We start from the raw sequence: 27,620 nt of genomic DNA on the forward strand, positions 1-27,620 counted from the left end.
TTAGAGGAAGAGTTTTCTGCAGAAAACCTTAACTTTACATAGATAGGATATATTTAACTTTGATTTTCACAGTTCTATTTTTGAAGACAAATTGTCAGCAAAAATGTTGACTTTTGTTGAAAAGTTTTCTTTCTACTGAAAAGAAAATGAATGAAAAGTGGAGTGTTGAACCTGAAGCTTTCCTGGTCTGGTGCCACAAGCTTTCTCCTAGGTTCACCCAAAATCCCACATGAAGTAACTGGTAGAATTTCTTTGTTGTTAACTCAAAGTCTGAACCTTCATCTAAACTCATCTGTACCCAGGGATGGCCTCCATGTGCAAACTTCATTTGCAAAATTTTGTGTCTCTGGCTCTACTGTTAATATTTTTAATGAACTTTTTTCAGAGATGTAAGAAGGCTTAATAGGTCGTAAATATGAACTGCTTTGCTACTTTAAAAATTTTTTTTTAATTTCTTTTTTTTTTTTTTTTGGCATAGAAGGCATCAGTAGATCAACTGGCAATATTCTTTCCCGTTTCTGTAGGAAAATACAGAGAAAATCATAACAGGACTTACAAATTTAAGACATTTGTTTCAGATTGTCTGTGTAAATGAGTACCTAATCAAATGTAAATTCCTAAATTTTTTCTACTTCTTATTTCCTTAATACTGTTTCTCTTGGAATTCGCTGCTTATATTCAGTTTTTCTTGTAAAGCTGTACTGTGGCTGAACCAAGTGAACAGCTGTGTCAGACATAAACCCCATGAAGGGCCAGAACATGTCTGTGGTTATCCTTCCAAATTTTTACAGAGGAAATATATAATTGAAAAGCTAACTGGTAATTTTATTTATCCCAACGGGGAGGGGGGGGGGGAGTGGTTTCCATTTTTTTCCTCAATGCAGTTTGGTTGAGTTTACAGCATCTGGAATTTTGTCTTGCTTGTTATTTACAGAGAAAGCAGCCAGTGTAGTTTCTGATTTCGAAAAAGATTTTTGGAAAAAGTAATGTGTCTGGTCTCAGTCGCCCTTATCTTAAGCCATTGATATAATCACTGCTGAATGATCTATTGATGCCCATTTAGTAAGTAAATGGAAATATATTTTATGTATATTTTTGGAAAACTTGGGTGAATGACTCATGAAGTTAATGTAACACCAACTGTAATTGAGAGAGACTCTGTACAGAACTGCTTATTAGAACAGCAAGATGACAGATGTGCATACAGAAGGATTTTAAAGGTCTCATTTTGTAAGTCTTACCACTGCAGTGCATAGTTGCATTGAGGAGGGATAGATTTGAAACACAGTGTCCTAATCCTTCCTGGTCTCAATATTTTGCTTGGACATGGAGAAATGTAAAACGAACACATGCTTGGTCCTGTAAGTTTGAATCAGCTGTCAAGCAGAAGACAGTCAAGTTGCACAGTAGGTAAAAAGTCATTACAGGAATGTGGGTAAAATGTGCATTACTTGCTAGCCTGAGCAGTGAGACTGGTGAGGGAAATACATCTTAGAGTCCCCCTTCTGCTGTCCTTTCTCCTGGCAGTAGGTGTTTGCCTTCACCAGGGAACCACTAGCAGTAAAAGGTAATTAGTCCCTGGCTTTTGTCATCTGTGCAGAAGCTTGTCTTTGCTCTGAGTCTTTGCTCAGGAGCTAGCAGGGCTCATTGATGGAGCTTTAGACTAGACATGACAGGGGAAGGAGACAATATAAGGCTTGCTGTTGTCAAGCTGTGGAGTTACACGCCAAGATTAGAGGGACAGAGTGCAGGCAAGGGCCCTCAGCCAGTGGATCCTGTGGTGTTCTAGCCACACTGGAGCACAGCTGAAATCTTATGCAGACAACCCAGAGGCTCCTGAGGTACTAGAAGCCAACAGGGGAACCCTAGTGAAATATCTCAATGAAATTAAGGGGCGTTTCTCTAAGAAGGCAACACGGCTGACACACAGCTGAGATGCCTTTACACCAATGCACAAAGTGTGGGCAACAAACAGGAGGAGTTGGAAGCCACTGCACTGCTAGAAATCTATGACCTCATTGCCATTACTGAAACTTGGTGGGACAAATCTCATGACTGAAGTGTGACTGTTGATGGCTACAGGCTGTTCAGAAGGGGCAGGGGAGGAAGGAGAGGCGAAAGGCTTGCCCTCTACATCAAGAGGTGGATCAAATGTGAAGAGCTGTTTCTGAAGAATAGCTGTGGGTAAGAAAGACCAAGACAATAAAGGGAACCACATGGGTGGCATTTACTACAGGTCACTCAGTCAAGGGCAGCCTATTGACAAAGGCTTCTTGCTCCAGCCACAGGAGGCATCGCACTTGCAGGCTCTCGTCCTGCTGGAAGACTTCAACCACCCTGCCTTCTGCTGGGAAAGTAGTACAGTGAGCTGTAGGCAATCCAGTAGACTCCTGAAGTGCATTGAGAATAATTTTTCAGGCCAGGTAATAGACAGGGCCACCAGAGGGGGTGTCAACCGACACAAGTGATCAGGGCCATCAAGACTGGAGGCAGCCTGGGCTGCAGTGATTGCACACTGGTGAATTTCACAGTCCTGAAGGGTATGGGCCAGGAGAAGAGTCAAGTCAGAACCATGAATTTTAGGAAAGCAAACTTCCAGGTTGCCAAGGAGTTAGTCAATAGGACCCCTTTGTAAGCTGCTCTGAGGGACAAGAGAGCAGAAGAGATCTGGCAGATCTTTAAGGATGCTTTCTGTAGAGCACAAGAACTAGCGTCCCCCAGCAGCAGAAGTTCAGGCAAGGAAGAGACCAGCATGGCTGAGTTGGGACCTGCTGATCAAACTAATGGGCAAGAAAGAAATCCACAGGCAGTGGAAGCAGGGACAGGTGTCCTGAGAAGAGTGTAGGGATTCAACCCAGTTGTGTAAGGATGGGATGAGGAAGGCCAAGGGAAAGCTGCAGCTGAACTTGAGAAGGGTCACAAAGAGTAACAAGAATGGCTTCTACAGGAGCTTCAGCCAAAAAAAGAAGGTCAAAGAAAGTGTTCACCCCCTCGATAAGCAAGGCTGGCAAACCGGTAACAAGGACTAGCAGGCTGAGGTACTCAACAATTTTTTGTCTCAGCTTTCACTTTCAACCTCTCTTCCTACACCTCTTGAGTGGATAGACTGTAAAACGGGGCTGGGGGAGGCAGGCCTCTCCCACTATAAAGACAATCAGCTTTGCGACCACGTGAGGAATCTGAGCATATGTGACAAGATGCATCCCAGAGTCCTGAGGGAATTAGCTGATGTCGTTGCCAAGCCGCTCTCCATGATATTCAAAGAATCACGGCAATTACAAAGTGGAAAAGAAAGTGCAGCCTTCCTGTATTTGCACAGCCCCTTACACTGCTTAGGGCTGCATCTACTCCCTGAGCAAGTAATTGCCAAAAATTGCATGCTTGTGTTTCTGTATCTTCTGTGTTTTCCTAGAGTTTTGTGATTACCTCTGATTTTCAAAAATCTCCTGTGATTTTGAAGAATAACCCTCTCTTGATAACTCCTGAATGACTGCTATAAATTAAGTGCCATAGGGATTTTCAGGAGGACTGTGGCATGCTGCAAAATGGAGCTGCACATTGTATTTTTAATGAGATTTCAGGCTAGAGCACTGTGCATTCATCAGATTCTTCATAGACTGGTAAATAACCTTCTGTTACTCCCAAAAACAAGTGTGGAAAGTTGTCTGCTTCTTTACTCCAAGGAGCCCTCTCTTGGCATTGATTTGCTCTCACAATTGCTCTGTGTCAGTCCATGTGGTCTGCAGTGAGACCTTCCTTTCTGCAGCTAATGCATGTCGTTGCTATTGCTGAACTACAGTTTAGGGTAAAGGCCATTTAGTCAATGTCAGCATTCATTCGGAAGAAGTTTAATGTTAGCATTTTCTGTGCTTGGTGCTGCCAAGTGCCAGGCTCCCTGATCCTGATTAGCAAAGCATTTAAACTTGCCCATGAAGCTCTCCATCAGTCCTCACATTGATTTCAGTGGAGCCAATTACACACTTGAACTTTCAAAAGATGCTAAAATGATTAGGTTGGGGGTGAGAGCACATCAATTAAAGAGAGAGTTCTTTGTTCTCATATCTGTGGGGAATCAGACAAAGTGAGAGCAAGTGTATAGCACACAGAGAACACAGAGTCAAGTTTACAGTAACATAATCATCACTACTGGAAATTGTGAGAGGCTTTCTTTTAAACCACTATTTTTGTAGAAGAACCTTAGTCTACTTATAATTAAGTCTTAAAACCAGGGAGCCATCTAAGCTTCATAGCTGGCAATTTGAGGTCTTCCTGTGAATATATTTTCCTGTATCAACACTAATTTATTCTGGGGGGGAAAAAAAAGTTTACTATTATAAGAAAGATCTGTTTCCTATGGGGTTTCTCTTGAAGTGCAGACAAAAATAGGGCTTAAATCTAAACTGAAATTGCCAGTATGGATTCTGAATTGTAGGTTTCTTTGTAAAATGATCCAAATTCAGACTAGTCAAAAAATGTAAATTCTTCATCTGAATGGGATATTGCCACTTACATCGATTTAAAAAAATGTGCAAGAAGCATTCAAGGTGAATTTCTTTTATCTTCCTGTGAAAAAACATGCATACCTTTGGCTGGCACATGCCAGCAAATAAATGCTGTGAGTGTTAACTTTTGTGAACTAACTGGATATCTGCATGCAAGTAGATGTTTTATGGACTCACATTTATGTAGTGGCAGAGTAAGTATTTGGCATGGACATTAGGGACCTATTTTTAAGTATTCCTGTGTTTATTTTTCTTTCAAATGCTGCTGCAGTAACAAGTTACTTGCACTTAACCAGTGATTTTGTATCTTTCCCCAACAGACTAAAACCAGAGAGTAGATATAAAGAGAAATTATAAGAGGCAAAAAAACCTTCCATTCCCTAAAAAGGGAAGGGAAACAAATTTCACATTTCTCTGTTTGCATGGCCTCTTATACTGGTTAGAGCTGCAGCTACCTCCTAGCAATCATTTATCTTACATGTGTTAAACAAAGTGTACAGTACAAATGGGTTACTGTGCACTCTGTCTGCAGGTGAGAGAGAGAGCAGATGCAGGGTAGATGCTGTAACATGCACTGCCCAAAGAATCAGGTGTTGACAGAGTGGCTTCTTCCCAGGAGTGTATGGGAGAGGACTTTGGGATTCTCATAGAGCAGATCTTTACCTGCTCTTTGCTTTGAGGGGGTGGTGACTGTTCATGAGGATGATTTTTTTTCCCATCGAAGAGAATACTTTTGAAAAGGCAATGGGGGAGCTCCTGGGAAGCAACCTCAGGGTGGCTTGGGCTTGGAGGGTTGAGCCAGGGTTTGGGAGGGCAGAGTATGTCTCAAAGACAAGCAATGCATTTAACATCAGTGCAACTGCTGAAGTTTCCAAGTTACACAGGTATTTGCATACACATATAAACTGAGACAAGCTCCTTGGTCAAGTAAAATGAGATTAAAGAAAAGGAAATATATTCCCTGGGCATTTTAAAGTGTCTATGTCAAAGGTTGACTTGGCACAGTCCCTGACAGCACTTATGACTCGTGCTTGCAAGCTTGGCTGTTGAGAATTAGTATCAGAAATGGGATTTGTCTAATACACATTGACACTAGGTGAGAAGGATCATCTTCCTGATTGTGTATGGGATAGTGTCTCAGACATGGGTGTCCTATCTTGTTTTGGTTTTTGTTTTGTGGTGTTTGGGATTTTTAATTTATTTTTATTTTACAATTTTCTTTCTCCTTGTTTCACTTGTTTCTGGCAATGCATTTCAGGTTTCTGTGACTTCTGTATTCCATTTTACTCTTCCAATCTTGGTTTTGATGTCTTAGTAAAGCCTCCAGGACCAGGCTTCTGTTTTCCTGTAATTTATTTACTGTTGCCTTCTTTTTCTACATGTTGTTTCTTTTGCACTTTTTAGGCCTCTGTGCATTTTTAGCTTGGAGTTGGACTTGATGATCCTTATCCCTTCCAACTCATAAAATTCTGTGGTTCTGTGATTTCTTTCTTTTTTGTAGAGAAGGTTGTGTTTTAGGCCAAGCTCCAGAGAGTAATTTTGAAATAATCTGATTGAGAATGCTGATACATTTAAACGTTGCTTTACATTTAGCTCTTCCTTAAATCAGCAGCCTTGTACACATTAATATTACTACATAAAAGTGTCTTTCTAATTTTAATGTTTGAAACCAAAAGTGGTTTGGAAGTTTTTAGCTGCAGTGTCTTGTTTTATGTATTGTTTTAAAATTTAAATTAAATCAAAAAGCTTTGATCCATGAAACAACTAAATATTCCTGCAAAATATTTCTGCATGTGTAAATTATCTGTCAACAGCTATCAGTTCTATCAACAGCTGTCTGCTTTATGCTGATACAACATCTTCCTGTTAAGATTTCCGATAGTTTAAAAATTGTGATGAAAACCACTCTGAGACATAGGAAGTCATGTTTGTGTGAGTACAGTAGGATATCAAGAGGTTAAATGACTTATCAGATGAGTGGCAGTCTCAGTCTCCTGACCTAGCCCCAGAACTGCCATTCCTTTCTAAATAAGAACTTTTTCCAGGGATGCAAAAGCAAAGCCTTTGGCATTTATTATTTGGATGTGTGTGTGTTCTCAGGACATTACATTTCTGTGGATACATCTTACGAGGGTGAGAAAGCAGTGCTGTACAGCCCAGATCTGTACTCCGAGGAGTGGACCTGTGTCAGACTGATTTATCAGATAGCAACGACTTTAGAGACTTCACCTGATCCCACCAGGCTCAACCTGTACCTGAGGCAAGAAGGAGAAAGTTTTGATCGTTTGCTGTGGTCAGCCAAGGAGACCTCAGACAGCTGGCTCATAGCTAGCTTAGATTTAATGAACAGCACAAAGAAGTATAAGGTAAGCCCAATTTTAGTAGATGCCAGAGACTTTCTGGTGCATATGTTGGACTGTACAGACTTCTTTTTTGACCTATTCAAACTCTTTTGAGCCCAGTTCTTCGCTTTCATCTCTAAGGCTGGCAGCACATCAGTCAGTTGACCCCTCTGTCCCCAGCACTCATGAGCAGGGCTGGCATGAGGCTGTGTTCTGACCAGCAAAGGTGTGGAGCAGCTCCTGGGGATGCACAGCTGGCTGAAACCTACAGTGAGGATGCTTCACCTCCTGGCATCCCTGTGGAGCGACTGGTGCCATGTAGCAGATATGAAACCTCCCCAGTTCTGGACCTGCAGCTGCACTCACTCATTCCTGCCCACTGTGCCTTTCAGGAAAGAGTCAATTGCTGACAGGAGAGTATTTCTACCCAAAAATCATCACATCGCATCACTCACAATAACATCTTGCGTAACCACAGCTGAGGAATATGGAATTCGTTACTCTTAAATGAAGTGTGGGAATTTTTTGCCTTGTTTCATTGTCCTTCAGTGTGTCTTCTGTGCACAAGTAAGAGCATTTGCTCTGTCTTTAATGCATTCTGCCAAGCTCTTTCAGCAAAAGCACCTCTCCTGACTGTAAGGATGATGAGCCCCCCACATGTATTTAATTCATTCTCCTGTTTATCCTGTTTAAATATTCAGGATAATGAAAACCTAAAATTTACAGCTTGATTTATATTTTACAGCTTGTACTGGAAGGTGAAATGGGACAAGATAAATCTGCCAGTATAGCAATTTTTGAAATCAAAATAACTCCTGGATATTGTATGGGTAAGTACTCTCTGCTCAACCCCTATATTCTCTGCATAAAAAGAAAAAGCCTTGTTGGTAGTTATAAAGCTGGATTAAAGGTCTGGGTTTAGAGAAAAGGCAACGGCTTTTTCCTTATTGACTGCCATGTTCAATATAGATGATTTTTAAGGTAAGGTTACACACACTAATTAGTGGAGGTTTTTTTCACCTGTCTCTGTGATATACATAGATATATCACATAAAATAATTAATTCCAAAGTTATTTATTGTCCAAGCAGGAATAAGGGTTATTTTTTAAAAAAACTTTGCACTGCTGCAAATACTAGACATAACAGTTGCAATATTATTTCTGCTCTCTGCCTGCTCATGGTTCATTACAGTGGCATCTTGCAGGCTGCAGAGCCAAAACTGTTGATATTTATGGTTTCTGCTATTTCCTCAGGACATTTGCCAAAAACTGCTAATGAAGTTCAAAAATTTCAGCATCTAGGAAGCTGAGAGACCTTTGCATTTCTGGGGAGGTCTGGCGAATTGTCACAATTCTTTGGCTCTGTGAAGGAAACAGAGCAGTTGCATTACTGTTATGAAATACTAATCCTGTGTTGTTTCTAGCTATCCCTGATTTACTAGTGAAAGTTCTGCTCTAAGCATTTAATACCATGAAGTGCTGTATTTTAAATCTGCTTTATTTGGTTCTAAATTACAACAGTCCTATATTGACAAATAATGGAAAAGCAGATTAGTCCAAAGACGATGGAAATGGAAATTTTTTTAAAAAATGATCTAAAATGGGAGCTAAGTTTGCTTCTGTTTATTATGAGCTCATAAGTGCTGTGTCCGGTTTTATAAATATAGGCATTATCTGCACTGCCATATATGAAGTGAGGGCAGTGCTTAGCAATTTGCTCTTGCCATTTCTGTAATGAAAATGTGTGCACTCGGCTGATGGTGTCTGCAATTGCAGAATGTGACTTTGAAGAAAATCATCTTTGTGGTTTCGTGAACCGCTGGAATCCCAATGTCAACTGGTTTGTTGGTGGAGGAAACATTCGCAATTCTCAGTCTATCCTGCCCAAAGACCACACACTTAACAGTGCACTGGGTAAGCAACAAATGTAGAGCAAAAATATAGTGGAAAAATCTGAGTCTGTGATTCATGTATGACTCTCATTCTGGGAGTTATTATTATGTGAGTTCTTTCTTTTCTCCCAGCATTGCAGGGGGTGGGGTGTTAAGAATGATTCAGGAGATAAAAAAGGGATTAGAAAAAGTTTGGGGTATTCACAGGTGTTCACACAAAATGTCATGTAGGTTTTATAATAAGGTTGTTTTGCTCTTTGCTAGGATTCAAAGGTACTCAAAGTAAGAATAAAATTTTGAATGAAGAGGGGGAATATTCACCCTTCTGTGTATTTTAAAAGTATGGGTCACACTAAGTTTTAGATTCTTGTACATCTGGCAGGGGTTTTCTTTCCCATGACTATCGAGAAAGTTGAGTAGGAAAACTTAGGGATTGAAACATGCTTGGAAACTCTCATTAAATTGCACGGTTTAGGAGTTTTGTTTCTTTCAGTCTAGTCTAGTACAGCCCCTCAGAGGCAGAATACTCTAAAGACTTACAGGAATTTTGGCACTTGCCTTGTATGAAATCCTTGTCCTGGACACATCACTGAGAGGAGAGCTTTTTACATAGCCATGGAGAAGGATGTACCACAGCAGGTGATGGTCAGGACACCTGGCTGCTGCAACACACTGTGTGTCTCAGACAGTGTGATGCTTGTGACTGTGCAAGGAATGGTATCATGAAAAGCAGGGTTGCTCCTCTTTCCTTAACTCATGCCACTGTGCCTTTTTATTTATTTCACAATTGTGTGAGTTGAGTACAGAGTGTAATTCTGTCCCTGCATCACGTCACAGCACCTAAATGCTGGTAAAATTTTGATGGAAGTTTAACTTACCACAACTTCAACAACCGACAGTGGGTCAACCTATTAAATGGGTACTGTGACAGGAAATGCTGCCAACTGGGAGGGATCTGTTTTCTTGTAGCCACAGCATTTCTATTTCACACCAAACCCTCACTGCTGACCATTGACTGAGAAGGCCACAGGAAGCCTAAAGTCAAGAAAGAGCCTTCTTTTTTGCAAGAATTGGACTATGGAGGTGCATCAGCCAGGGAGATAATAGCTAAGCTATGAAATGTGCTAAAACTGTAGAGTAAAAGTGAAGCTGAGAACTTCTCAGGCAAGTATCACTTAAGTCACCTCTCCCCTGGCAGTGGGCAAGCTAGAGGAGACCCACAGCCAAGAAAGCCCTTTCACCTCCCTTCACCAGAGTGAAGTGAGAAGTGACATTTACAGCTTTGAGAACACTATGAGCTAATTATCTTAGTGATGCCCATACAAACCTAACGGCACAGTTTGCAGTGTCCATGCTGAAGTACTCTGCCAATTTGACACTTCATTCTCTTCTGAGTTTTCTACTGTGAAGAACCATTTTTTGATTAATCATATACTGTTTGGTGCTGTGTTTCTGGGAGTGTAGAAGAAGAAAAACTAGAGATGCACAGCATATTTGTGAACATGAATGTGGCCTGTTTAAACTGAGATTGCTCTTCCAAAATCAAAGTCTTAGAAGCTGTACCCTTTGAAAATCCTGCAGGTCATATTGGCTGTTGAGGGGGAGGGAGTGTGTACTCATGGGTAATGCACTTTTCTGTTTATTAATGTCTCCCAAAACTCTTCTTTAAGGTTTTACAAAAAACCTCCAGTCTATTCGGTAAAGATAGATAAACCAAATCCTAGATAGACCAAGCAGAATTATACAAGCAGTGAAATGTGCAGATTAAAGGTTATTTGCCAATTAATTAGATATATTAAAAGAACTGCTGTGTAAAATGTGAGAAAACACGACTTATAATCTTGATCATTTACTTCAGTTGCCTCAGTAAAGGTTGCACTTTTCAGTGCCTTTTTTTCCGAAAAAAAGACTAAATACTATACTGAGGCGTTGGTAGGCAGACAATTTACACAATTGTTACACAGTTTTTCATTTATGGATGGCTCCCAAAATTTAGAGTTATTACTTTTCAGATATAAATATAAATATTTATTTATAATAATAACAAATATTTAAGAAAGAACTGAGACTGACTATTTTGCCAGTGGTACCTTAACCAAACAACTTTGGCTTGTACGTAGGAGGAAAGGAGAAAAAAAAATCTTTTAGAATTACTAAAACTTACTAAAAAGCAATCATTGTTGCCAGGACATGGTCTAAGCCATATGTTTAGTCCCTGTTCATCTCCTGATACTGTGAGATACTATGAGATACTGTGACTTATACCAAGTTTCTTTCCTACTCATAGGTCATTACATGTACGTGGACTCTGTTTATGTCAAACATTTTCAGGAAGTGGCCCAGCTAATCTCACCAAAGACAACAGCCCCAATGTCTGGATGCTTATCTTTTTATTATCAACTTAAGCAGGAGAGCAGCATTGTTTTTACTGTTTACTTGAGAGATGTGAGTGGCTTTTACGAAGAGATCTGGAAAACAGACACTGCTCTGACTACAGACTGGGCACTGGCAGAAGTTGACTTCAATGCACCGTACCCCATGGAGGTAAAGCAATCCTGCCTGTACAGGCCAGCTATGACTTCCAGGTTGCCTCAGATATGAGTGCCAGCTCAGGCTAAGCCAGGAACATGGCAGTGACCATCCAGTATCTGAAAAATGGTTATAAAGATGCTGGTGATCTGTGGTTTTCTTTGCCCTCTGCATAAGTGTCAAGGAGGGATCACTTTCCATACTTGTGCTTGATTTTGAAGTCAGGTGTTGTGGTGCTTGATCAGAATACCTTGGGAGGTTGTAGAGTCCTACTAATGTGAGGTTTCTCAGTTGTGACTGAATAATTCTCTCAGTCCTGTATTTCTGTGACTCCATGGTCCATTTTTGAGGATGCTGAGTATCATAAAATAATGCCCTGAAGAAGACAATTTTTTGCAATGTATGTGAGGTCTATTCTCTACCTTAATATAACCCTGCAATTCATGAGATAAAGTTCAGACTTGGGTCCTAATAGTACAGTAGTCCTTAGATGTAAAAGACAACCCTCAATGGTTATTATAATGACTTTCAAGAATATCAGAAAGAAATTGGATTCTTTATTCCCTAGTGTTTACTAAGAAATACCTCAAACTTAGAAGATTGAAATAAAGTGTGTATATATTATATACATACATATATACTTAGTATGTATATTTTATACATATATATGTAATTTATGTATTTATATATGCATACATAAATACTCTTTCTCTATATATGTACTTGTAATACTATGATTACAAATAAATTCTGTCTACTTGCTTTAATTCCACCTAAGTTATTTGCTAATTCACCATAAGCCTGCAGATTTTCAGAAATTATGAGGGGTAGAGCTAATTTTCATGAGATGTTACATAGCCCTTTTATACTCTAAAACGTCAGTGATCAAGTCATCCATTTCAACTGTCAGACTTCAAGGGAAAAGAGAGTAGCCCTGATAAAGTCTTGTAATATTGAATGGTAAGTGAATTACTGGTTCAATACGTACAAAGGAAGAAGACAAAACCAGTCCTAGGACTATCAATGGAAATTAATTAATAATCACTTAGAGCTTGGCATTACTGTGGTTAGTTTTGTGAAAATACCCTCTGATTTCTTAGTGGCATTCAAAAAAACATCCAGAATTTTGGAAACTGTCTACACTGGAATAAACCATAAAACAGAGGAAGTTATACCTCTGGATGAATGCACAGGGTACCCTTGTGATAAGTAGAGTATGCAACTTGAGCCCTCTCAATTAAAAAAGAATATCTTAGAACTACAAGAGGGAGAGATGTGGATAATCAAAAGTATGGAGAAGTTACATTAACGAAATAGCAGTTTTCAGCCCTTAAAAGAAAGCTTGAAGTAGAATATGGTAGAGGTTCTTAAAAGTCAAGAATAACACGGAAAATATAACTGTACCCTTTTTCTCATAATTTACACTCCTGTTCCAAATTCTTAACTACCAGGTAACAGTTTTAAACTGAATATTTTTTCTTATACGACATATCTGTAGAACTCACTTCCACAGCATGCTATGCATACCATTATTTGGATCAGTTAAAAAACTAATTAGAAAAATTAATGGGAAAGAAAGAAACCATCAGGAATTTAATGTGAGGGAAGAAGAACTGAAAGCCTGCCATTGTCTTCAGTTCTCTCTGTAGATGCTCTCTGTTGGAAAAAGGATATGGGGCTAGATGGGCCTTTAATCTGCCCAATGAATTTTTATGTAATCCAACACAGGAAATATTTTAAAGATTATTTTATAGAAATAAGATTAAACCTTGCATATAATTTCTTCAGTTGCTTCAAGAGGGTCTTCCTCTTTGTTTCATCTGGCTAAAGGAGATTGCTCAGGGTTCTTTCACAGCTCTCCTAGTTTGGCTCCCATCCATAGGCAAGACATCACAGGCATTGCTTTCCCTGAACAGGATCTTGCTCTGAAAGCATTTATCCTCATATCCTTGTTTTGTCCCTGGGGTTGCCTTGGGATTCAGGCGTCTTCTCAAAGTTTTTCTGTAACTCAGACCTTTGATACTTAAGAGAAATTTTAAGACACTTCCTCAAGAGTTATAGGCTGTCCTCCACTTACTTGAGGAAATCATGTCCTTTGGGAATGACTAAGTACAAATATTGTTTGATCTTTGTGGTAAACAAAGCACAGCAATAGCTTTTCTGGTTCTTAAATAAATTTTGTAAAGGAAATCTTCCCTGCCAGCTGATTCCAAGTCATGGGTTTCAGTGTCTGAAGATGTTTACAGAAAACAGTAAAACTTAATATTTTAATAGGAGAGTAATGAACACAGGGTTTTTAGCTCTTGATCCAGATAGATTTTAGATACAGTAATAATCAGACAGCTTTGGAGTTCTAGTCTGTACAAACTGAAGATTGTGAATACTGTCTTTGTATAATATGGCAGAAGCCTTACTGCATCTTTAAAACTGATGCTTCATAAAGCGGCAGGAAAGCTATGTCCCCTTTGTTTTTTCCTTGGCCCTGAGTAGACAAAGATCTGGTGTCGAGGTCAGACTCTGATTTATATCCCTAATAAGTGATATGATATAATTTAATTTATCCTAACATTTACAGTGCTAGAGTCTGTCTGGAACATCCGATCAGAATTTTTTATTTCAAAAATATGTACCAAAATTATTGCTGAGTATATGGCAGATGAATAACAACTTATTATAATTTCTAGGTAGTATTTGAAGTTGCTTTCAACAGTGCCAAGGGAGGATACGTTGCCCTTGATGACATTTCTTTCTCTCCAGTTTACTGCAGCAATCAGACAGGTATGATGAGCTCTTGTTGCTATTTACTGTTTCCCCCTGTGCTTTGCCCCTCTGAATTGTCAGTATTTGCAATATTTAGTGCTACCTTCTTAACTGACCAGTCCCATTGGGCTTCTTTTTCTTCTGGTGACATAACAGCAGATAACACTGGTGCCATTCATTTGACCTAGAAACTAGTCCTTAATGCTTCCTTTCCAAAGACCTCGCCTTGGGGTTTTGCAACTGGAGTGCCAGACTGAATGCTGTATTTGCATCACTCCAGGTTTTGAGAAATTACCACTTGCAGGTCTGGCACAGAAAGAGAGGGCAGATTTACCAGGTGTGATGGTATAAGGAAGAAAATGTGTAGGCATTCTTCTTCATTCCATATGCCCTGAGATGTTCTTCAGAGCCAAAACATGAGCCTTGCCTTCCTGTCTTCACTCTTCCAGGATGTATTACTCATCTCAGACAGTGGTGTGGCTCTCAGGTTTTTATTAGGTTTTCATAGCAGCAGCAATCAGCTGAATCCATGTGACCTTTGCTGTACAGGCAGTTGGGGCAAAGGATTTTGTCATTTGTGAATTCAGCCTCTTAAGTAGCTATGTACTGGTTGCTGGCATTTTACTGGGGCATTTAACACTAGTCAAAAGTAGATTAGTGGTTTCCTACCTACTCCTTTGTTCATAGGTTTGAATTTTTTGGCTAATGCTTTGAAGTGATCAAGGAAAAAGATGGGGTTTTGCCCTGTTTTTACTTGCTTGGAGTATCTGCTAGCTCTGCCTCCACTGCTGAAGTATCACTCCCGAAGGAGGTAGATTCCAGATGTTAGTAATCCACACAACTCCTGGCTGAGTAAATCTGGTTCATTATCTCCTTAATATCTCTTTCAGTTTTGCTTTGTTTTGCAACAAAAATCCCATGTTGTGTTTGTGGTATTCCATAGATGGGAGCTGTGTGCTCATCTGTGTTTCCTGTTTTAATTTTCAGACAGTTTACATGTGATGAGGTATAGGATAAATTTTACAGCATTTTCTGCCCCAATGGTTGAAGTTCAGATTTAATCTGAATGGCTCATAATCTATTCTGAATATGATAGGTTCAGCTACTAACTCTGATTTTGAAGGTTGGTTTGGTTGTTGGGGTTTTTTTCTGTTTGAGAAATGAATGCAAATAATCTGTTTTATATCTTGCTGGAGTACAGCATATACTGCTTGATCCTTCAGACTTATCTCATATTTTCATCTTCAATTTTTCTGTGTAGAGATTGTAAAAAACAAGAGATCTTGTATTCAGCCATAATAGTGTATATAACAGTACTACGTTTTTTCCTTATTTCTTCTGGAAGTTTTGTCAAAAGGTACCAGAGTGTTAAACTTGCCCAGCAAAGAATGAATCAGAACATGGGTTTAATGCTGCATGGACCTGGTAGTGCTACAGCTGCATTTTCTTTAATTAGGAAAGTAGAGATGGGAGGCCTTGGCCGCAGGCAGAGTAAGACACAAAGTGCTTAGATTTGGCCTATCTGAGGCTGCTAAAGTGCTGAAATATGGTGTGAGGCAAGCTCCAGAGGTCAGTAGCCATAAGGTGGTACATGAATTAAAAAGTGTTTTACATACATATTTACAGCATGCATTTGCACGCACATTATACATGATTACAAAAGGATTTTTAAAAACTGCTCTTTAAAAAAATATTGAATGTTGATGTCCAAAAGTTATCCCTTTGGAAATTAAAATGAAAATATGATATCCATGCACACACAGGCAGACACTCACACTCATTTTGTCCTAATATCTTTTGCATGAAGGAGCAGGATGAAAACAAATAGTCTGAATGTCTTTGTGCATTATGTCCTGAAAGAAGAATCTTCTCTTAATAATCTTCTTCTGTAGCTCATTTATATTTTGAAGGGGCTATGAAGGAGGTTTCCTCTTGGCTCCAGCAAAAATATAAGAATATAAGACCAATTTGCAATAGAAAATTGATTTCATTGTGACTTTGTACTATATATGTGTAACATCTCTGCACATGCTTGTCTTCTGTAAAGCAAAGAAAGGTGAACCAGAGCATGCTTTGGCATCATTCTGCTTCAGATATCTGTGCTTATTACACTGTGCTCTTCCTAACAGAACATATACATCTATCTTTTAGGAACTCTTTTCGATCCTGCCAATGCAGGCTGCAATTTTGAGGAAGATCTGTGTAATTTTTACCAAGATCAGAAAGATGGCCCAGGATGGAGCAGAGTGAAAGTGAAGCGCAACGTTTATAGAGCAGGAGATCACACTACTGGGTTTGGTAAATCAAAACTGTTTTTCCTTAGAAGAGTCAAACATGTCTAAAGGGTATATAAAAGGTTATATAAAGGTTAATCTGTTGTATCATTGCTCACTCTGTTAAGTAATGTCACTTGGCACACTGGTTAATTTGCCTCACTGCAACTCTGCCATTAAAAATCAGTGTACACAACTCGGTCCCATCTGGAACCCTACCTGTGATTCCCCATGTGTGAGGTGGGAAGGTCATGAATAGTCATGCGGGCCCATAAATCAGAGTATCTTCACTATACTGCTCCATAGTCACTGGAAGGATGATTCCACAAAAATACGCAAGTAAATGTAATAATAGCTTAATGCATTGTTTTTACTGTAGTGGAAAGGTGGGCTCTTCCAAGCTTAGGATAGTTGGCATTGCTAAGGGAAAACTGAAATACTGTGTAGTGAAGCCACATAGTGAAAGGACTACTAACAAGTTCTGAAACTCAGACATCTATTTATGTAGAATATTTATGGTTATTAATCACATGTGGTAAAGTCTCACCTCTTTATACTTGGTGCAGAGAATAATAGGCCTTGTGCCTTACCTTCCATTCTTTGATCTTGCTAGCTTGAAACAGCTAGTTTTCCAGTGAGACCAGCAGGACAGGGAATTTTTCAGGGTAAATTTGAAAAAGGCTTATTTCTGGTAACTTAGCAATATGCCATTTGAACTAGAAGTAGACAGGATGCTTTTAAAAAAAATTGTTATTTCCTGTCAGAGTGTGATAATCTATTTCTTGCCAGACGAAATTGTTTCTTGTAGCCAAAGTCTGATGCAATAACAGAAGCTGCTTTAATAGCAAACCAGCTGTGCTGATAGCATATTAGAAACAATAATTGTGCTGTCTTGCAGGTTATTACTTGTTGGCGAACACAAAGTATACATCACAGCCTGGGTACATTGGACGTCTATACGGCCCTACCCTGCCAGGAAACTTGCAATTTTGTCTGAGTTTTTATTATGCCTTATATGGGTTTTTCAAAATGAGTGGCACTCTTGCAGTTTATATCTTCGAGGAGAATCATGTTGTTCAAGACAAAATCTGGTCTGTCTTGGATTCTCCAAAGGGAGTTTGGACTAAAGCTGAAATCTCCTTCAAAAAGCCTATGCCTTGCAAGGTAAGAGCCAACTCTTCAAATCTGCTAAATCCTGGATGGGGATTTTCCTTGCCTTCTCTTCTCATGGTTCTTTGTTATCTGGGGATTAATCCTAAGTGAGCTATACCTGCAAAGTGAAATAGTATTCCTCAAGCAGTACCATGGGGACTAGAATGCTTCTTCACAGCCTGGCTCCCATGGGAGCCCCGATACAGGGGCTTCATACCAGGAACGGGGCAGTGCTTCCTGGTGTCCTCAACTGTAGTCACAATATTGCTGGAGATTTTGCCAGAGGAGCTCTAACAAGAGCCAGTTGTGTTTTGGTTTCTCAGCATGCTCCACATTCCATAATTTTGTTTGTGTGTTTCCTATGTGAGTCACATAATTTTCATACTCAATTACAGATTTTAATTAATCTAAAAAATCACTACTTCTAAGTTCTGATTGAAACAGGGAGCTCATCCTACTTCCCTAAACTCAACTGCTTTATTAGAATATGAAACCAGAATTCAGTGCAATGGACTTCAAGAATTTGCAGTGTCGTGTTGGAGAGGTCACTATGTTATCTCAGCAAGTTAATAAGGCAGTATTTGACATCACCTCCTGAGTAAGTCCTTAAGCTCTTGTTATTCCTCATCTCCACTCTTCTTACAAAGACTGACTTTTACAGAGATTTCTGTAGGCACATCTTCTGTGGTTATCCTGAATTCTGTAACGCATTTTCACTATCTGTGAGTCATCTAAGGAGGACCAGATAGATCACTACCTGCTGACATTTAGATTAGTCCAGCTTTTTTTTCCATGTGATAGTACAATGAACATATGAATGAAAGCTTGTCTTGGAACGCAGGCACTTCTAAATCAAAGACAAACATCTTCAGCATTTTGTCCACTACAAATTAGTTTTTGAAATGGCAGTAGTTACTGAGTTTAAATTTTCTTGGAGAAGGAAAAAAAAGATGTTTATCCTTTGAAGTAAATACACTCAAAAAGTTCACCAAAAACCAGTTGCCTGACTGTATCAATAAGCAAATTTATGCTAAAAATTTCAGTCCTAATTGTTGACTAGTGTTTTTTTCTCAGATACCTTAAAAATATGATGGAATTTTATGTATTTATGCATAAAACATAACAGAATTTCTAATTCTCTTTATTTTATAGGACAAAAAAAATTCATTACTGCACAGCAAGTGCATGATAGATAAGTTTCTCATTGTGTCATTCCAGGATATTTGCATAAAAGTATTTTTCTCTTTTTTTTCTTTTTAATTATGAAAAGTATTGTTTAAGAAGGCGAGCCATTTACTTTTACCATCTACAGTTTACATATTTCTTTATTGCTTCTGAAAAGGTTCAGTAGCATAATAGACTGCATGAGTAATGATGACGTGAGCAATTCTGTTAAAAATGGTTTATAGCCGTTGGAGGCAGCTGGGTTCTTTTTAGCTTCAGACATTTACATAGAAAAATCTTTTACAATATGAATTTGCGAAGTACAATTTTTATGTTTTCCTAGAAGTCAGTATATCTAAAACAGTTGTAAAGAAGTTTACCTGCAATGGAAATCTTTTCATGAATTAGAGTTTTCATGTCTGTAGTTACCATTCTCTCTGTGCTCAGTAACTGATGGGGAGAAAAGCACAGAGGAGAATAAAGAAGTCAAGGGAATGTCCTTGCTGCTTCTGAGCCTGAAGGTCTGCAGGAGGGGAGAAATGCCATGCTCTGCAGCAGGAGGGTTTGTTGGCCTCTGGCAGTTCTGAAAAACCTTCACTGGGTGCTTCAGGTCTTCCGAAAGAAACCCTTCTTTCCCATGGAAACAAGTTGCAAAATATTTCTGTTGAGGAGGCATTCCTCAAATATCATGAAATGGGAGATGTATTGGGCTTTAGAGAAGTCAGCATGTATTCAGCCCATCACAATTCAGGTACCCCTTAGCCAAATAACTATCTGTTTTGCATGCGATTCAGTTTATGAAGTTTTCCTTTAGATAAATAGTACATGGAAGAAAATGGGTGAAGTTCTGAAATATGTTAATATGGAAAAGTACATCAAGACATGTTTAGAGATGAGAAGGTAGCATATAAAAGACAAATATTGCTAAAGTTTGAGTGTGTGTCTGCCTGCCATAAGGCAAGGGTTAAAACCTAATGTAGTTACAGGTCGTCTGCTTGTAATATTCACAAGCAGGGTCGAATGAAGTTGCACAGTGAACCTGATTTTGGCTTTTCCTTGCAACCTCATGCCCAATTTTTCAACCTTAATGCTTTAAAAGGTCTTTTCATGCTTTATTTTGTTTGTTTCTTCTTTTCCGCGCCAACAGAAGGAAATAAAAGAACTCTGTGTGGCACTGTATAAACACTTAGATTAGTTATCTGTGAACATGTGCCTGCCTAGCACCTAGTGAAATATCTGGCAAAAAACACTTATTTCAATGAAGGGTAAGAGTGGAGGTGTATCAGAGCATGTTTTGTCTGAGAGCAAGGAGTGGTGGGAACCAGCAAGTTGGGGATTACACTTCAGGCTCTGGAGGAAGAGACAGCATTGAGAAACACAAGAGAAGCCTGACCTCTTTTGTCCTGCCTCCTCCAACCTTGCTTGTGTCTCTTTCCTCCTCACTGAGGCATCTTTATGTTATCTAACCTACTCCATAGGCAACAAACCACTCCCACCCCACTCCCCATGCCAGTGTTCATCTTACTTCTGGCTTCTGGCTCTGGACAGTCCAATTTTCCCCCCTCTAATCTTGTTCGTGTCCCACTCTGTTTGCTTTGCTTGTCCCAGTTCTTACAAATTCTAGTTTTTCAAAAACTAACGACTTGACAGAAAGCACAGTCCTGGCACAAAGGCCAAAGTATAACACTTTCCTGCTCCCGCTCCAAAGCCTAGGAGTGCTCAAGCTTTTCACATATATATTTTTTTTAATAGGGGCAAAATAAACCCTTTTTTTCTTAGCCTTGTTCTTGGAAATGATGGAACTTTTTTGGATTAAATCTTCCAAAGCAAGCCTGAAGTAAGGACCCAGCATGGAAAGTCTGAGATGAAATAATTGTGTCTTGGCAATGTTATAAGCAAGTGAAAAACAGTCTTCTAGTGGAGAGATGTGGTCTCAAAATAAGATAGGGCTGCCACTTTTGCTCTTACACATGTAGAGGCCAGTGTGCCTATCGTATTGTTTTCTGAGATGCATCCTGTCTAGACATGAATGATAAGTTGTAGGCATGCACAGTAGTTTGGCTGAGCAGCTTCTTGGTTACCAGGTGTGACTTGTAGATTGGGTCAGCGGCTGTGGAAACAGTAAACAGTCTCCTGGCAGTTCCTTAATGGCAGTCATATGTCCTGAAGGTCATAATGGTTTTTCAGCCAGAAAGTGGTTCTACTAAAATACCTGATTACCCACGTCCTTTATCTTTCTCCTAGTACGAATACTACTCACAAAGTTTTGGAAACAATATAAAATCTGTCTGATATGTTTTAATTTTGTTAGCATGTTTGTTTGCATTGGGACAATAAAAAGATTCAGATTTTCATCTCTTGGTTTGTGTAATGTTTTTTGCAAGTTCTTTTTGAATTAGCTAACTGCAGTCTGGCACAAGTTGATGGCTTGAATTCTGTGGGCAGGAATTGTGAAGCTGGCCAATTGGCTTTAATATGACACTTTGAAAATACGATGTTGTAAAGATGAAGTGGGTATAAGCCAGCTAAGCAAGTCATAAATGTTTATATATATATGTATGTGTGGATGGATGTATATATGTGTACATATGTACTGCAAATACATATGCTATATAATGCTAGTGAGAAGGCAGGAAATTTGAAGTCCTGATTTCTCAATTTGTACTTCAGGCATTGTCTCGGTTTAAGTACCTCTTACACATACAATTTTTTTTATACTGTGCCCAGGGAATAAATGTGAAAAGGAAGAAATGGAAAAAAATTCTGTTATTTTTTAAAATAAATTAAACTGTTCATGGTTTGTTGCCTCTTGAAGGGCAGTATAAAAACCTAAGCCTGAAATATGTAGATTTCTTTTGATTTGATTGTATTGAAACTGATCTTCCAGGCCAACACATGGCAGAAAAATGTAAGAGCTAATTGAAAGAAAATGTCACATGTTAAATGAGACCTAGAGAAGCTCACACACACTGTGGAGTAAGAATCTGCATTTTAACTGTGTGTGTGTGTGTGTGTTTGTGGGTATACACCACCATGGGAGGTATTTCTTAACAACAAAGTCCAAATGCCTAGATTAAAATGAAGGTTTGATTTCACCTGGGTCTGCTTATACCAGTTCTGCTCATTTCTGCTAGATTTGGTTCACCATTCTGAAGCTCAAGTTTTCAAAAGCAAACATCTTGTGTTGTTTATCCATTCATGCAAGTTTTGGCAATGTTACCTAACGATATAGTGCTTGAATACCTCTCACAGATTTCAAAATCAAATCTTCAGAAAGGTAAATGGCATCATAATAGTCCATTCTACTTTCATCAGAGTAGCTGTGGCAGCATTTCTTGGTTTTCAAACTCTCAGTATATGTTCTCACTCTTTGATGTTTTATTCTCAATCTCTTTTGAGTTCATCTGTTTGTTTTCACTCGTTCTCCATAACTAATTTTACTTGCAGTTGTGTGAGAGCAAAATCAAGTGACTGAGTGTTGCACTTCAATATTTACACGGTTTAAAACAAACAAAAGGGATTAGACAAATTCATGGAAAACAGACCTCACAGTGATTGTAAACACAGTGGTTTAACTGTGACCTCCAGTTCAGTCAATCCTTCAGCTTTCTGGGGATTGGACATAATATAACAGCTTTAGGGCTGATTTGTTTCTTGTACTTTTTTCCCTAAACATCTATTATTACCCTGTCACCTTTCTAGGACTTGATCTGAGGTTCTTTGGACCTCTGTTCTCACATCATAACTGTGATGATGCTCAATATTAAATTATTCTAGCACTTCTCTTTGCTAATGAGAAATTTGTGTCTCCTGCTTCTCTGCCAAAGTCATAGGTAAATGACTAAAGCAATTTTGGATATATGATGAAGTTCTAGATCCCTGTGACTGAGTCACTGGTATGAACGACAGACTTCTCTAAGTGGGCACCAAGTGGAGGAGGGCAAACATTGTCATCTCTTCCTCCTCCTCTTCCTCCTCTGAAAAACCCTCACTTGTGTCAAATTAAAGAGCTTTTTGGTACTGTTCTGAAAAAACTCTTGATCAATCTTCCCACAATAATGTGTGCACCCTAAAGAGTTTGGAATGAGCTGTGGTTTTATAGTATAGCCCTTCTGTCCTTCCTTCTCTTACCTCTAAAGTAAGAAACTTCTTGAAGAACAGTCACCAGAAATGTATGTTTAAAATAAGAGTGGTAGGGTTTGTAAATAGTAGGATAGCGCTTGCAAAGTGTGCAACCTCACTGACTGTGGTGCTTGACATATGGTTGTGGAAACAACATACTGGAAACTGAGAAAGTTATTCAGGTTAGGAAGCAATACTTAAGTGGCCTGCATCTTCACAGTAGCTAAGCAAGGTAATATGTTGCATGAAATACTATATACTGCTTTTTGGTGTCTCTGATACTTAACTGACACTTTATTTTTTTGCTCAGTTTTTGTTCTGGGCCCTCAGTATTATGATACTATAGTGCCACCTCCTCTGAAAAGACTCCTTGATCTAAAGGCAAGAATCTCTATAAAAAGAGCTAAGGAAACTGTTACATTGAAATGAGGATAGATCCCTATCAGCAGATTTGTAGAAATCTAGGAAGGTGCTGGAGGACAAATGGGAACATAAGTGTTCTGTATACATTTGTGTGCAGCCAGTGCGCTCTACTAGGCAGTGCAATCCAGTGGGAAGAGACGTATCATAAGCAGTCTCTGTGGTGCTAGGTTATTCTGTCAGACTTTATGTTTCTCTTTCATTGTTTGTTTCTGCCTTTGGACAGGAAAGATTTTCAAAAATATTGGTTCAACTGTCACAAGCTTATTACCAATGTTATCCAATTATTTATATAGAAGCTTTCATAATCCGTTATTTTTCCCCTGCAGAAGCTTGTTGTATTTACATGGCAAAACATTGAACTTGCCTGGCAAGTGCCATTTTAAATCAATTTATTTCAAATGACAGAAGCTTGCAGACATTCTAATTTTGGCTTAATAGCTTACTTGTGTTCTTGATAAATGAGTTTCTGAATATTTAAGCCAAAGAAATCTAGTTTAATAAAGCTAATTGGAAGTAATTTGATACAGGCATTTGGACTTTGTTGTTAAGAAATACCTCCCATGGTGGTGTATACCCACAAACACACACACACACACTCACACACACACACTGTTGAAATGCAGATTCTTGCTCCACAGTGTGTGCAAGCTTCTCCAGCTGTAGACAGTCAGAATGGTTCTCTGTGCCAGTGGTGGTCCCTGGCTTGCATGCTTATACAGCTGTTTGCTTGCATAACTGACTGAAAAGTCAGGTTCCCTGTCTTGTGAAAATGTCTTGACTGCTTCTTTGTGCCATGTCTCACCTTTGTTTCTGGTGTTTGAATTATTTTTTATTTCATAATACTGAGATTTGTATCACTGTGTGAACTTACAACAGTAACTTCTTACAAAACCCTACTTCAGACTCCACTATAACTGCCTTTCTCCTTTAAAAAATCGAACCTAAATGTGTCTAAGTGACAGGCCAAGTTTTGTGTCTACACTGATGTACAGTGTGTAGTTTGAATCTAGGAATATTCACTAGGATGGAATCAGGTAAATTACTTTGCTGCAGAGGCATAGCTTGCTTTTAATTCACCAGATTGGGCTGTTTTCACAGTTTTTCTTTTTTTTGGCTGGTCTGGCTCTCTAATTGAGCAAGAGCTACACTTCCTGGGATAAACAAGGAGAAAAGGAAATACACAGAAAATATAGGGATCCAGAGGAATCTCTCCTTTTCTCCTGTTCTGAGTCCAGCTGCCTCCAAACCTCCTTTTATAAGCTTCCTCATTAGTTCTTCCTTACACTGCAGGTACCCTACTGTATGTCCTACTATTTCTTCTCCAAAAGCAGGTTAACTTCATATGCATATGTTTCAACTCACGTCTGCTTGTAGAGATGCAGAGTGCCAAGAAGTCCCGTCCACCTCACCCAGTGTCTGCAGCACAACCCAATGAGATGTCTTGGCAGAAGCTTGCTCTAACAGCTGTTCTCATCTGGCATTGCCCATATCTGATATAATCCAGGATAAATGCTAAGAACTGATTATTGATACTTTGAGGTTGAAGACCAGGAGCATTGATTAAGCACTGCAAAATCAACAAACCAGCTTCCATAAACTAGAGTAATAGTTTGGAAGGAAACTGATGCCCTAGCTGTGTCCTGTTATTGGAACAAAAAGAAACATGAGAAATATGTTTTATTTTTCAGTAACACAGGCAACAACCGCTTGCACTGGATAATGTTATTAGTTTAGCCTCCAAGATAGCATGCAAGTCCAAGAATATTTGTTACCTAGCTGGAAACAATTAGTACTTTGTTCATTTGCCATGCTTTATGAAGAAAGTGCAAGCTGAGCACAAAGAATCCCCTATTCTCTTCTGCAAGAAGAGAAGAATTTTAGAAGAATTGACCTAGCAAATATTTTATTCAAAATAAGAACAAATGCAAAGTATCATGAGATTGCTTCTATCGAGACTGTAGGAAGGGTTCAGAGATCTGACACAGGGGGAAAATGAGCAGTTGAATAAATCCAAATTGATACAGTTTTGGCAGGTAAAGTTTAAATAGTCAAATATTTCCCTTTATGACAGAAAAGGATATTTAGAACAAAAGAAGAGTGAATAAATGTGACCTGTGAATGAAAATCTTCTAGTCCATTGCCTAAAACTAAATCAAGAATACCACAAAATACGCTGAGGGGACTATAAGCAATTTCAGTACATTTGCTAATACTGGAAGCTCCCCATTCCCAAGTACAAGTTCCTCCACCCCATCCCTGTGCAATTACAAAGTCTGCTCATGGCAGTGTGTTACTTAACACCACGAAAGTCAAGTGGAGAATTAGTGAAGCTTAAGCTACAGATGGCAAAGCTGAACAAGTTTACAGGTGTCACTGAATCAGATGAATCTTTTTGTTGTACAAAGGCTACTGGTTCAATGGCGTTTGAGAGGCCACAGTTATTGTTGCAATGCCTTTGAAATGGAGTGCCTTCTGTGGTATCCAGTGTTTAATTACATACCTTGTATGGAACAAATTACTGCAATCTAAGAATAAAGAACTTGATCCTGCTCCCAGTGATGTCAATAGGAAAGCATCATTTAAAACAATTCCATGGTGTGGAAATGTTGTTTCACAAATGAGGACTGACCTCACCCTTACATATGTGGTTGTCAGAAGATTCGTGGGTTTAGGACCATAAGATGTTTTTAGTGTATTACAAGTGTTCACCAGAATGCATTTATTAAAATTCTGGTGACTGACGTCCAACCAACATCAGTATCTTATTTTATGCTTTATTCCAGGAGATGCTACCATTTTTAATAGATTACACCTGTTTCCTGAGAATGAACTTAAAAGTAGGAAACACCTTTTGTCCTGTTAAATCTTAAGGCTAAGACAGCAATGATGATGAATCCCATGAGGCCCCATAAATCTGTAGGGATCCAGCTGGAGCAGCAGATCCTGCACAATTTCAGGATCTACTGGGAGCTGATCATTCTCGCAGTCATGGTCCTCCAGCTCAGAGCACTGAGACCCCCTCAACATTTAACCTCAAATATGTAACAGAGATGTTCACAGTTGTTCCAGAATATTAAACTGTTAGAAGTGACACTCATTCCATCTCCAGTCACTAGCACAGACCTCATCACAAAGGAATTGTTTTGAAAAGCTCCTCCCAAATTATGGTCATAACCTCAATGGTCAGACAGATGGTTTGGAGGAGATAGGCCAAGAAAACCGCCAACAGTATTTTCACAAAATAAATCTTAATGTGTCTTCTGTAATTCAAACAGATATGTGTCGGCCTTTGGAGAAGGGCAACTGGAGTCTTACAGTTTCTTTACGTTTTATTTTGTTATCTCATGAGTGACTTGTATTTTTCATGGCAGAATTAATGTGTAGTCAAATAAAAACGTCTTGGATGTTTTTATTTAATCTTCACAAACTCAGATGAACACTGTGTATTATGCATAGCATTTCCAGTCTCATGCTCTATGATACTATGGCCTTGCATCATTTATGAATAATCTCATTTTATGCAGTACTTTCATTTCATCTTTACTGTTCTTTGCTTTTCGCCATGGCCATTTCTCTTGCCCATCAGTCTGCATTACTCTTTAATTTTTTTTTCCATGGATAAACTTCTTGGTTTTAAGGGTAAGCTATCTGTGGATATTTGCTGGGTTTTGTGGAGGAAAAAAACCACAGCAATCTCAGTAAGTCATGTTTTCTCATATGCAAAAAAATAGTCTCCTAATAAAATGGAAATTACATACAAAGATACATAACTTGCCCATAAAAGTGAGAAAATCCTTTCAATTGAAAACATACATCTAATCCCCACTGGATCCAAAATTTCAGTCATTGGCAGTATTAGTATGTGTCAAGACAAAGTGGATCATTATTTCTGTTCTGTAGATTTCAACATTTTTTTGCACATTTAGAAAAAACCCTAAAATTTCAGACTCTTAACATTGCCAGGTTTTGTTAGGTAACTGAAATTCCTTTATGTATTGCAGGTTGTCTTTGTCAGCTTGTGTAAAAGCTTTTGGGACTGTGGACTTGTGGCACTGGATGATGTATCATTGAGCCTGGGAAGCTGCCAGGCTGCTGGTAAGACCATTTGTATTTGTCATCCAACTGCTGGTATCCTTTTCAGTAAGAGTTCATCACATACCTTCATTTTCCAAGCCTATCCTACAGCTGCCTTCATCCCACTGTGGTTTCTTGTATTTTCTTTTTTTCCAAAAAGCATTGCATAAATCCTATTTTTGCAAAGTAGCATACGTACCAGTATTTGTTCACAGGGGTACCAACTAACTCCTAATAAACTTGGCTGACTCCAGTGAAGCTGTATATAAGTGAGTGGTCCTTTTAGGGCGTTACAATTTAAAATAAACCAAAAGTCCAACTGAGGGAAAAGTAGTTTTCAAAATGGATTTTGACAAACCAGGATTGGACCCAAAAGCAATATTTTCA

General features: G+C 38.9%; 1 protein-coding gene and 1 long non-coding RNA gene across 7 annotated transcripts in view; one reads left to right on the forward strand and one right to left on the reverse strand.

Annotated features, from left to right (window-relative positions):
• Positions 1 to 27,620, forward strand: part of MAMDC2 (MAM domain containing 2) — a 54,546-nt gene that overhangs the window by 21,318 nt on the left and 5,608 nt on the right. For both annotated transcript variants that reach the window (XM_051789385.1, XM_051789386.1), the window contains exons 3-10: positions 6,603 to 6,868; positions 7,590 to 7,674; positions 8,621 to 8,758; positions 11,024 to 11,280; positions 13,950 to 14,043; positions 16,177 to 16,323; positions 17,197 to 17,462; positions 27,161 to 27,254. In XM_051789385.1, coding sequence (XP_051645345.1) covers positions 6,603 to 6,868; positions 7,590 to 7,674; positions 8,621 to 8,758; positions 11,024 to 11,280; positions 13,950 to 14,043; positions 16,177 to 16,323; positions 17,197 to 17,462; positions 27,161 to 27,254 — 1,347 coding nt within the window. The remainder of the gene's footprint in view (positions 1 to 6,602; positions 6,869 to 7,589; positions 7,675 to 8,620; positions 8,759 to 11,023; positions 11,281 to 13,949; positions 14,044 to 16,176; positions 16,324 to 17,196; positions 17,463 to 27,160; positions 27,255 to 27,620) is intronic.
• Positions 1 to 27,620, reverse strand: part of LOC127471963 (uncharacterized) — a 44,436-nt gene that overhangs the window by 5,866 nt on the left and 10,950 nt on the right. The window contains exon 4 of one of the 5 annotated variants that reach the window (XR_007904806.1): positions 3,485 to 3,788. The exons of 1 other annotated variant lie outside the window; for it this stretch is intronic. This is a non-coding gene — a long non-coding RNA (uncharacterized LOC127471963). Of the gene's footprint in view, positions 1 to 3,484; positions 3,789 to 8,081; positions 8,207 to 11,287; positions 11,642 to 26,588; positions 26,821 to 27,620 lie in introns of those variants that run through there. 3 more of the 5 variants (XR_007904802.1, XR_007904803.1, XR_007904805.1) reach the window with 3 other exon arrangements.

The sequence above is a fragment of the Manacus candei genome, unplaced genomic scaffold (genome assembly GCF_025592945.1).
Source record: "Manacus candei isolate 608988 ecotype Guabito, Panama unplaced genomic scaffold, ASM2559294v1 h1tg000027l, whole genome shotgun sequence".
Classification (NCBI taxonomy): domain Eukaryota; kingdom Metazoa; phylum Chordata; class Aves; order Passeriformes; family Pipridae; genus Manacus; species Manacus candei.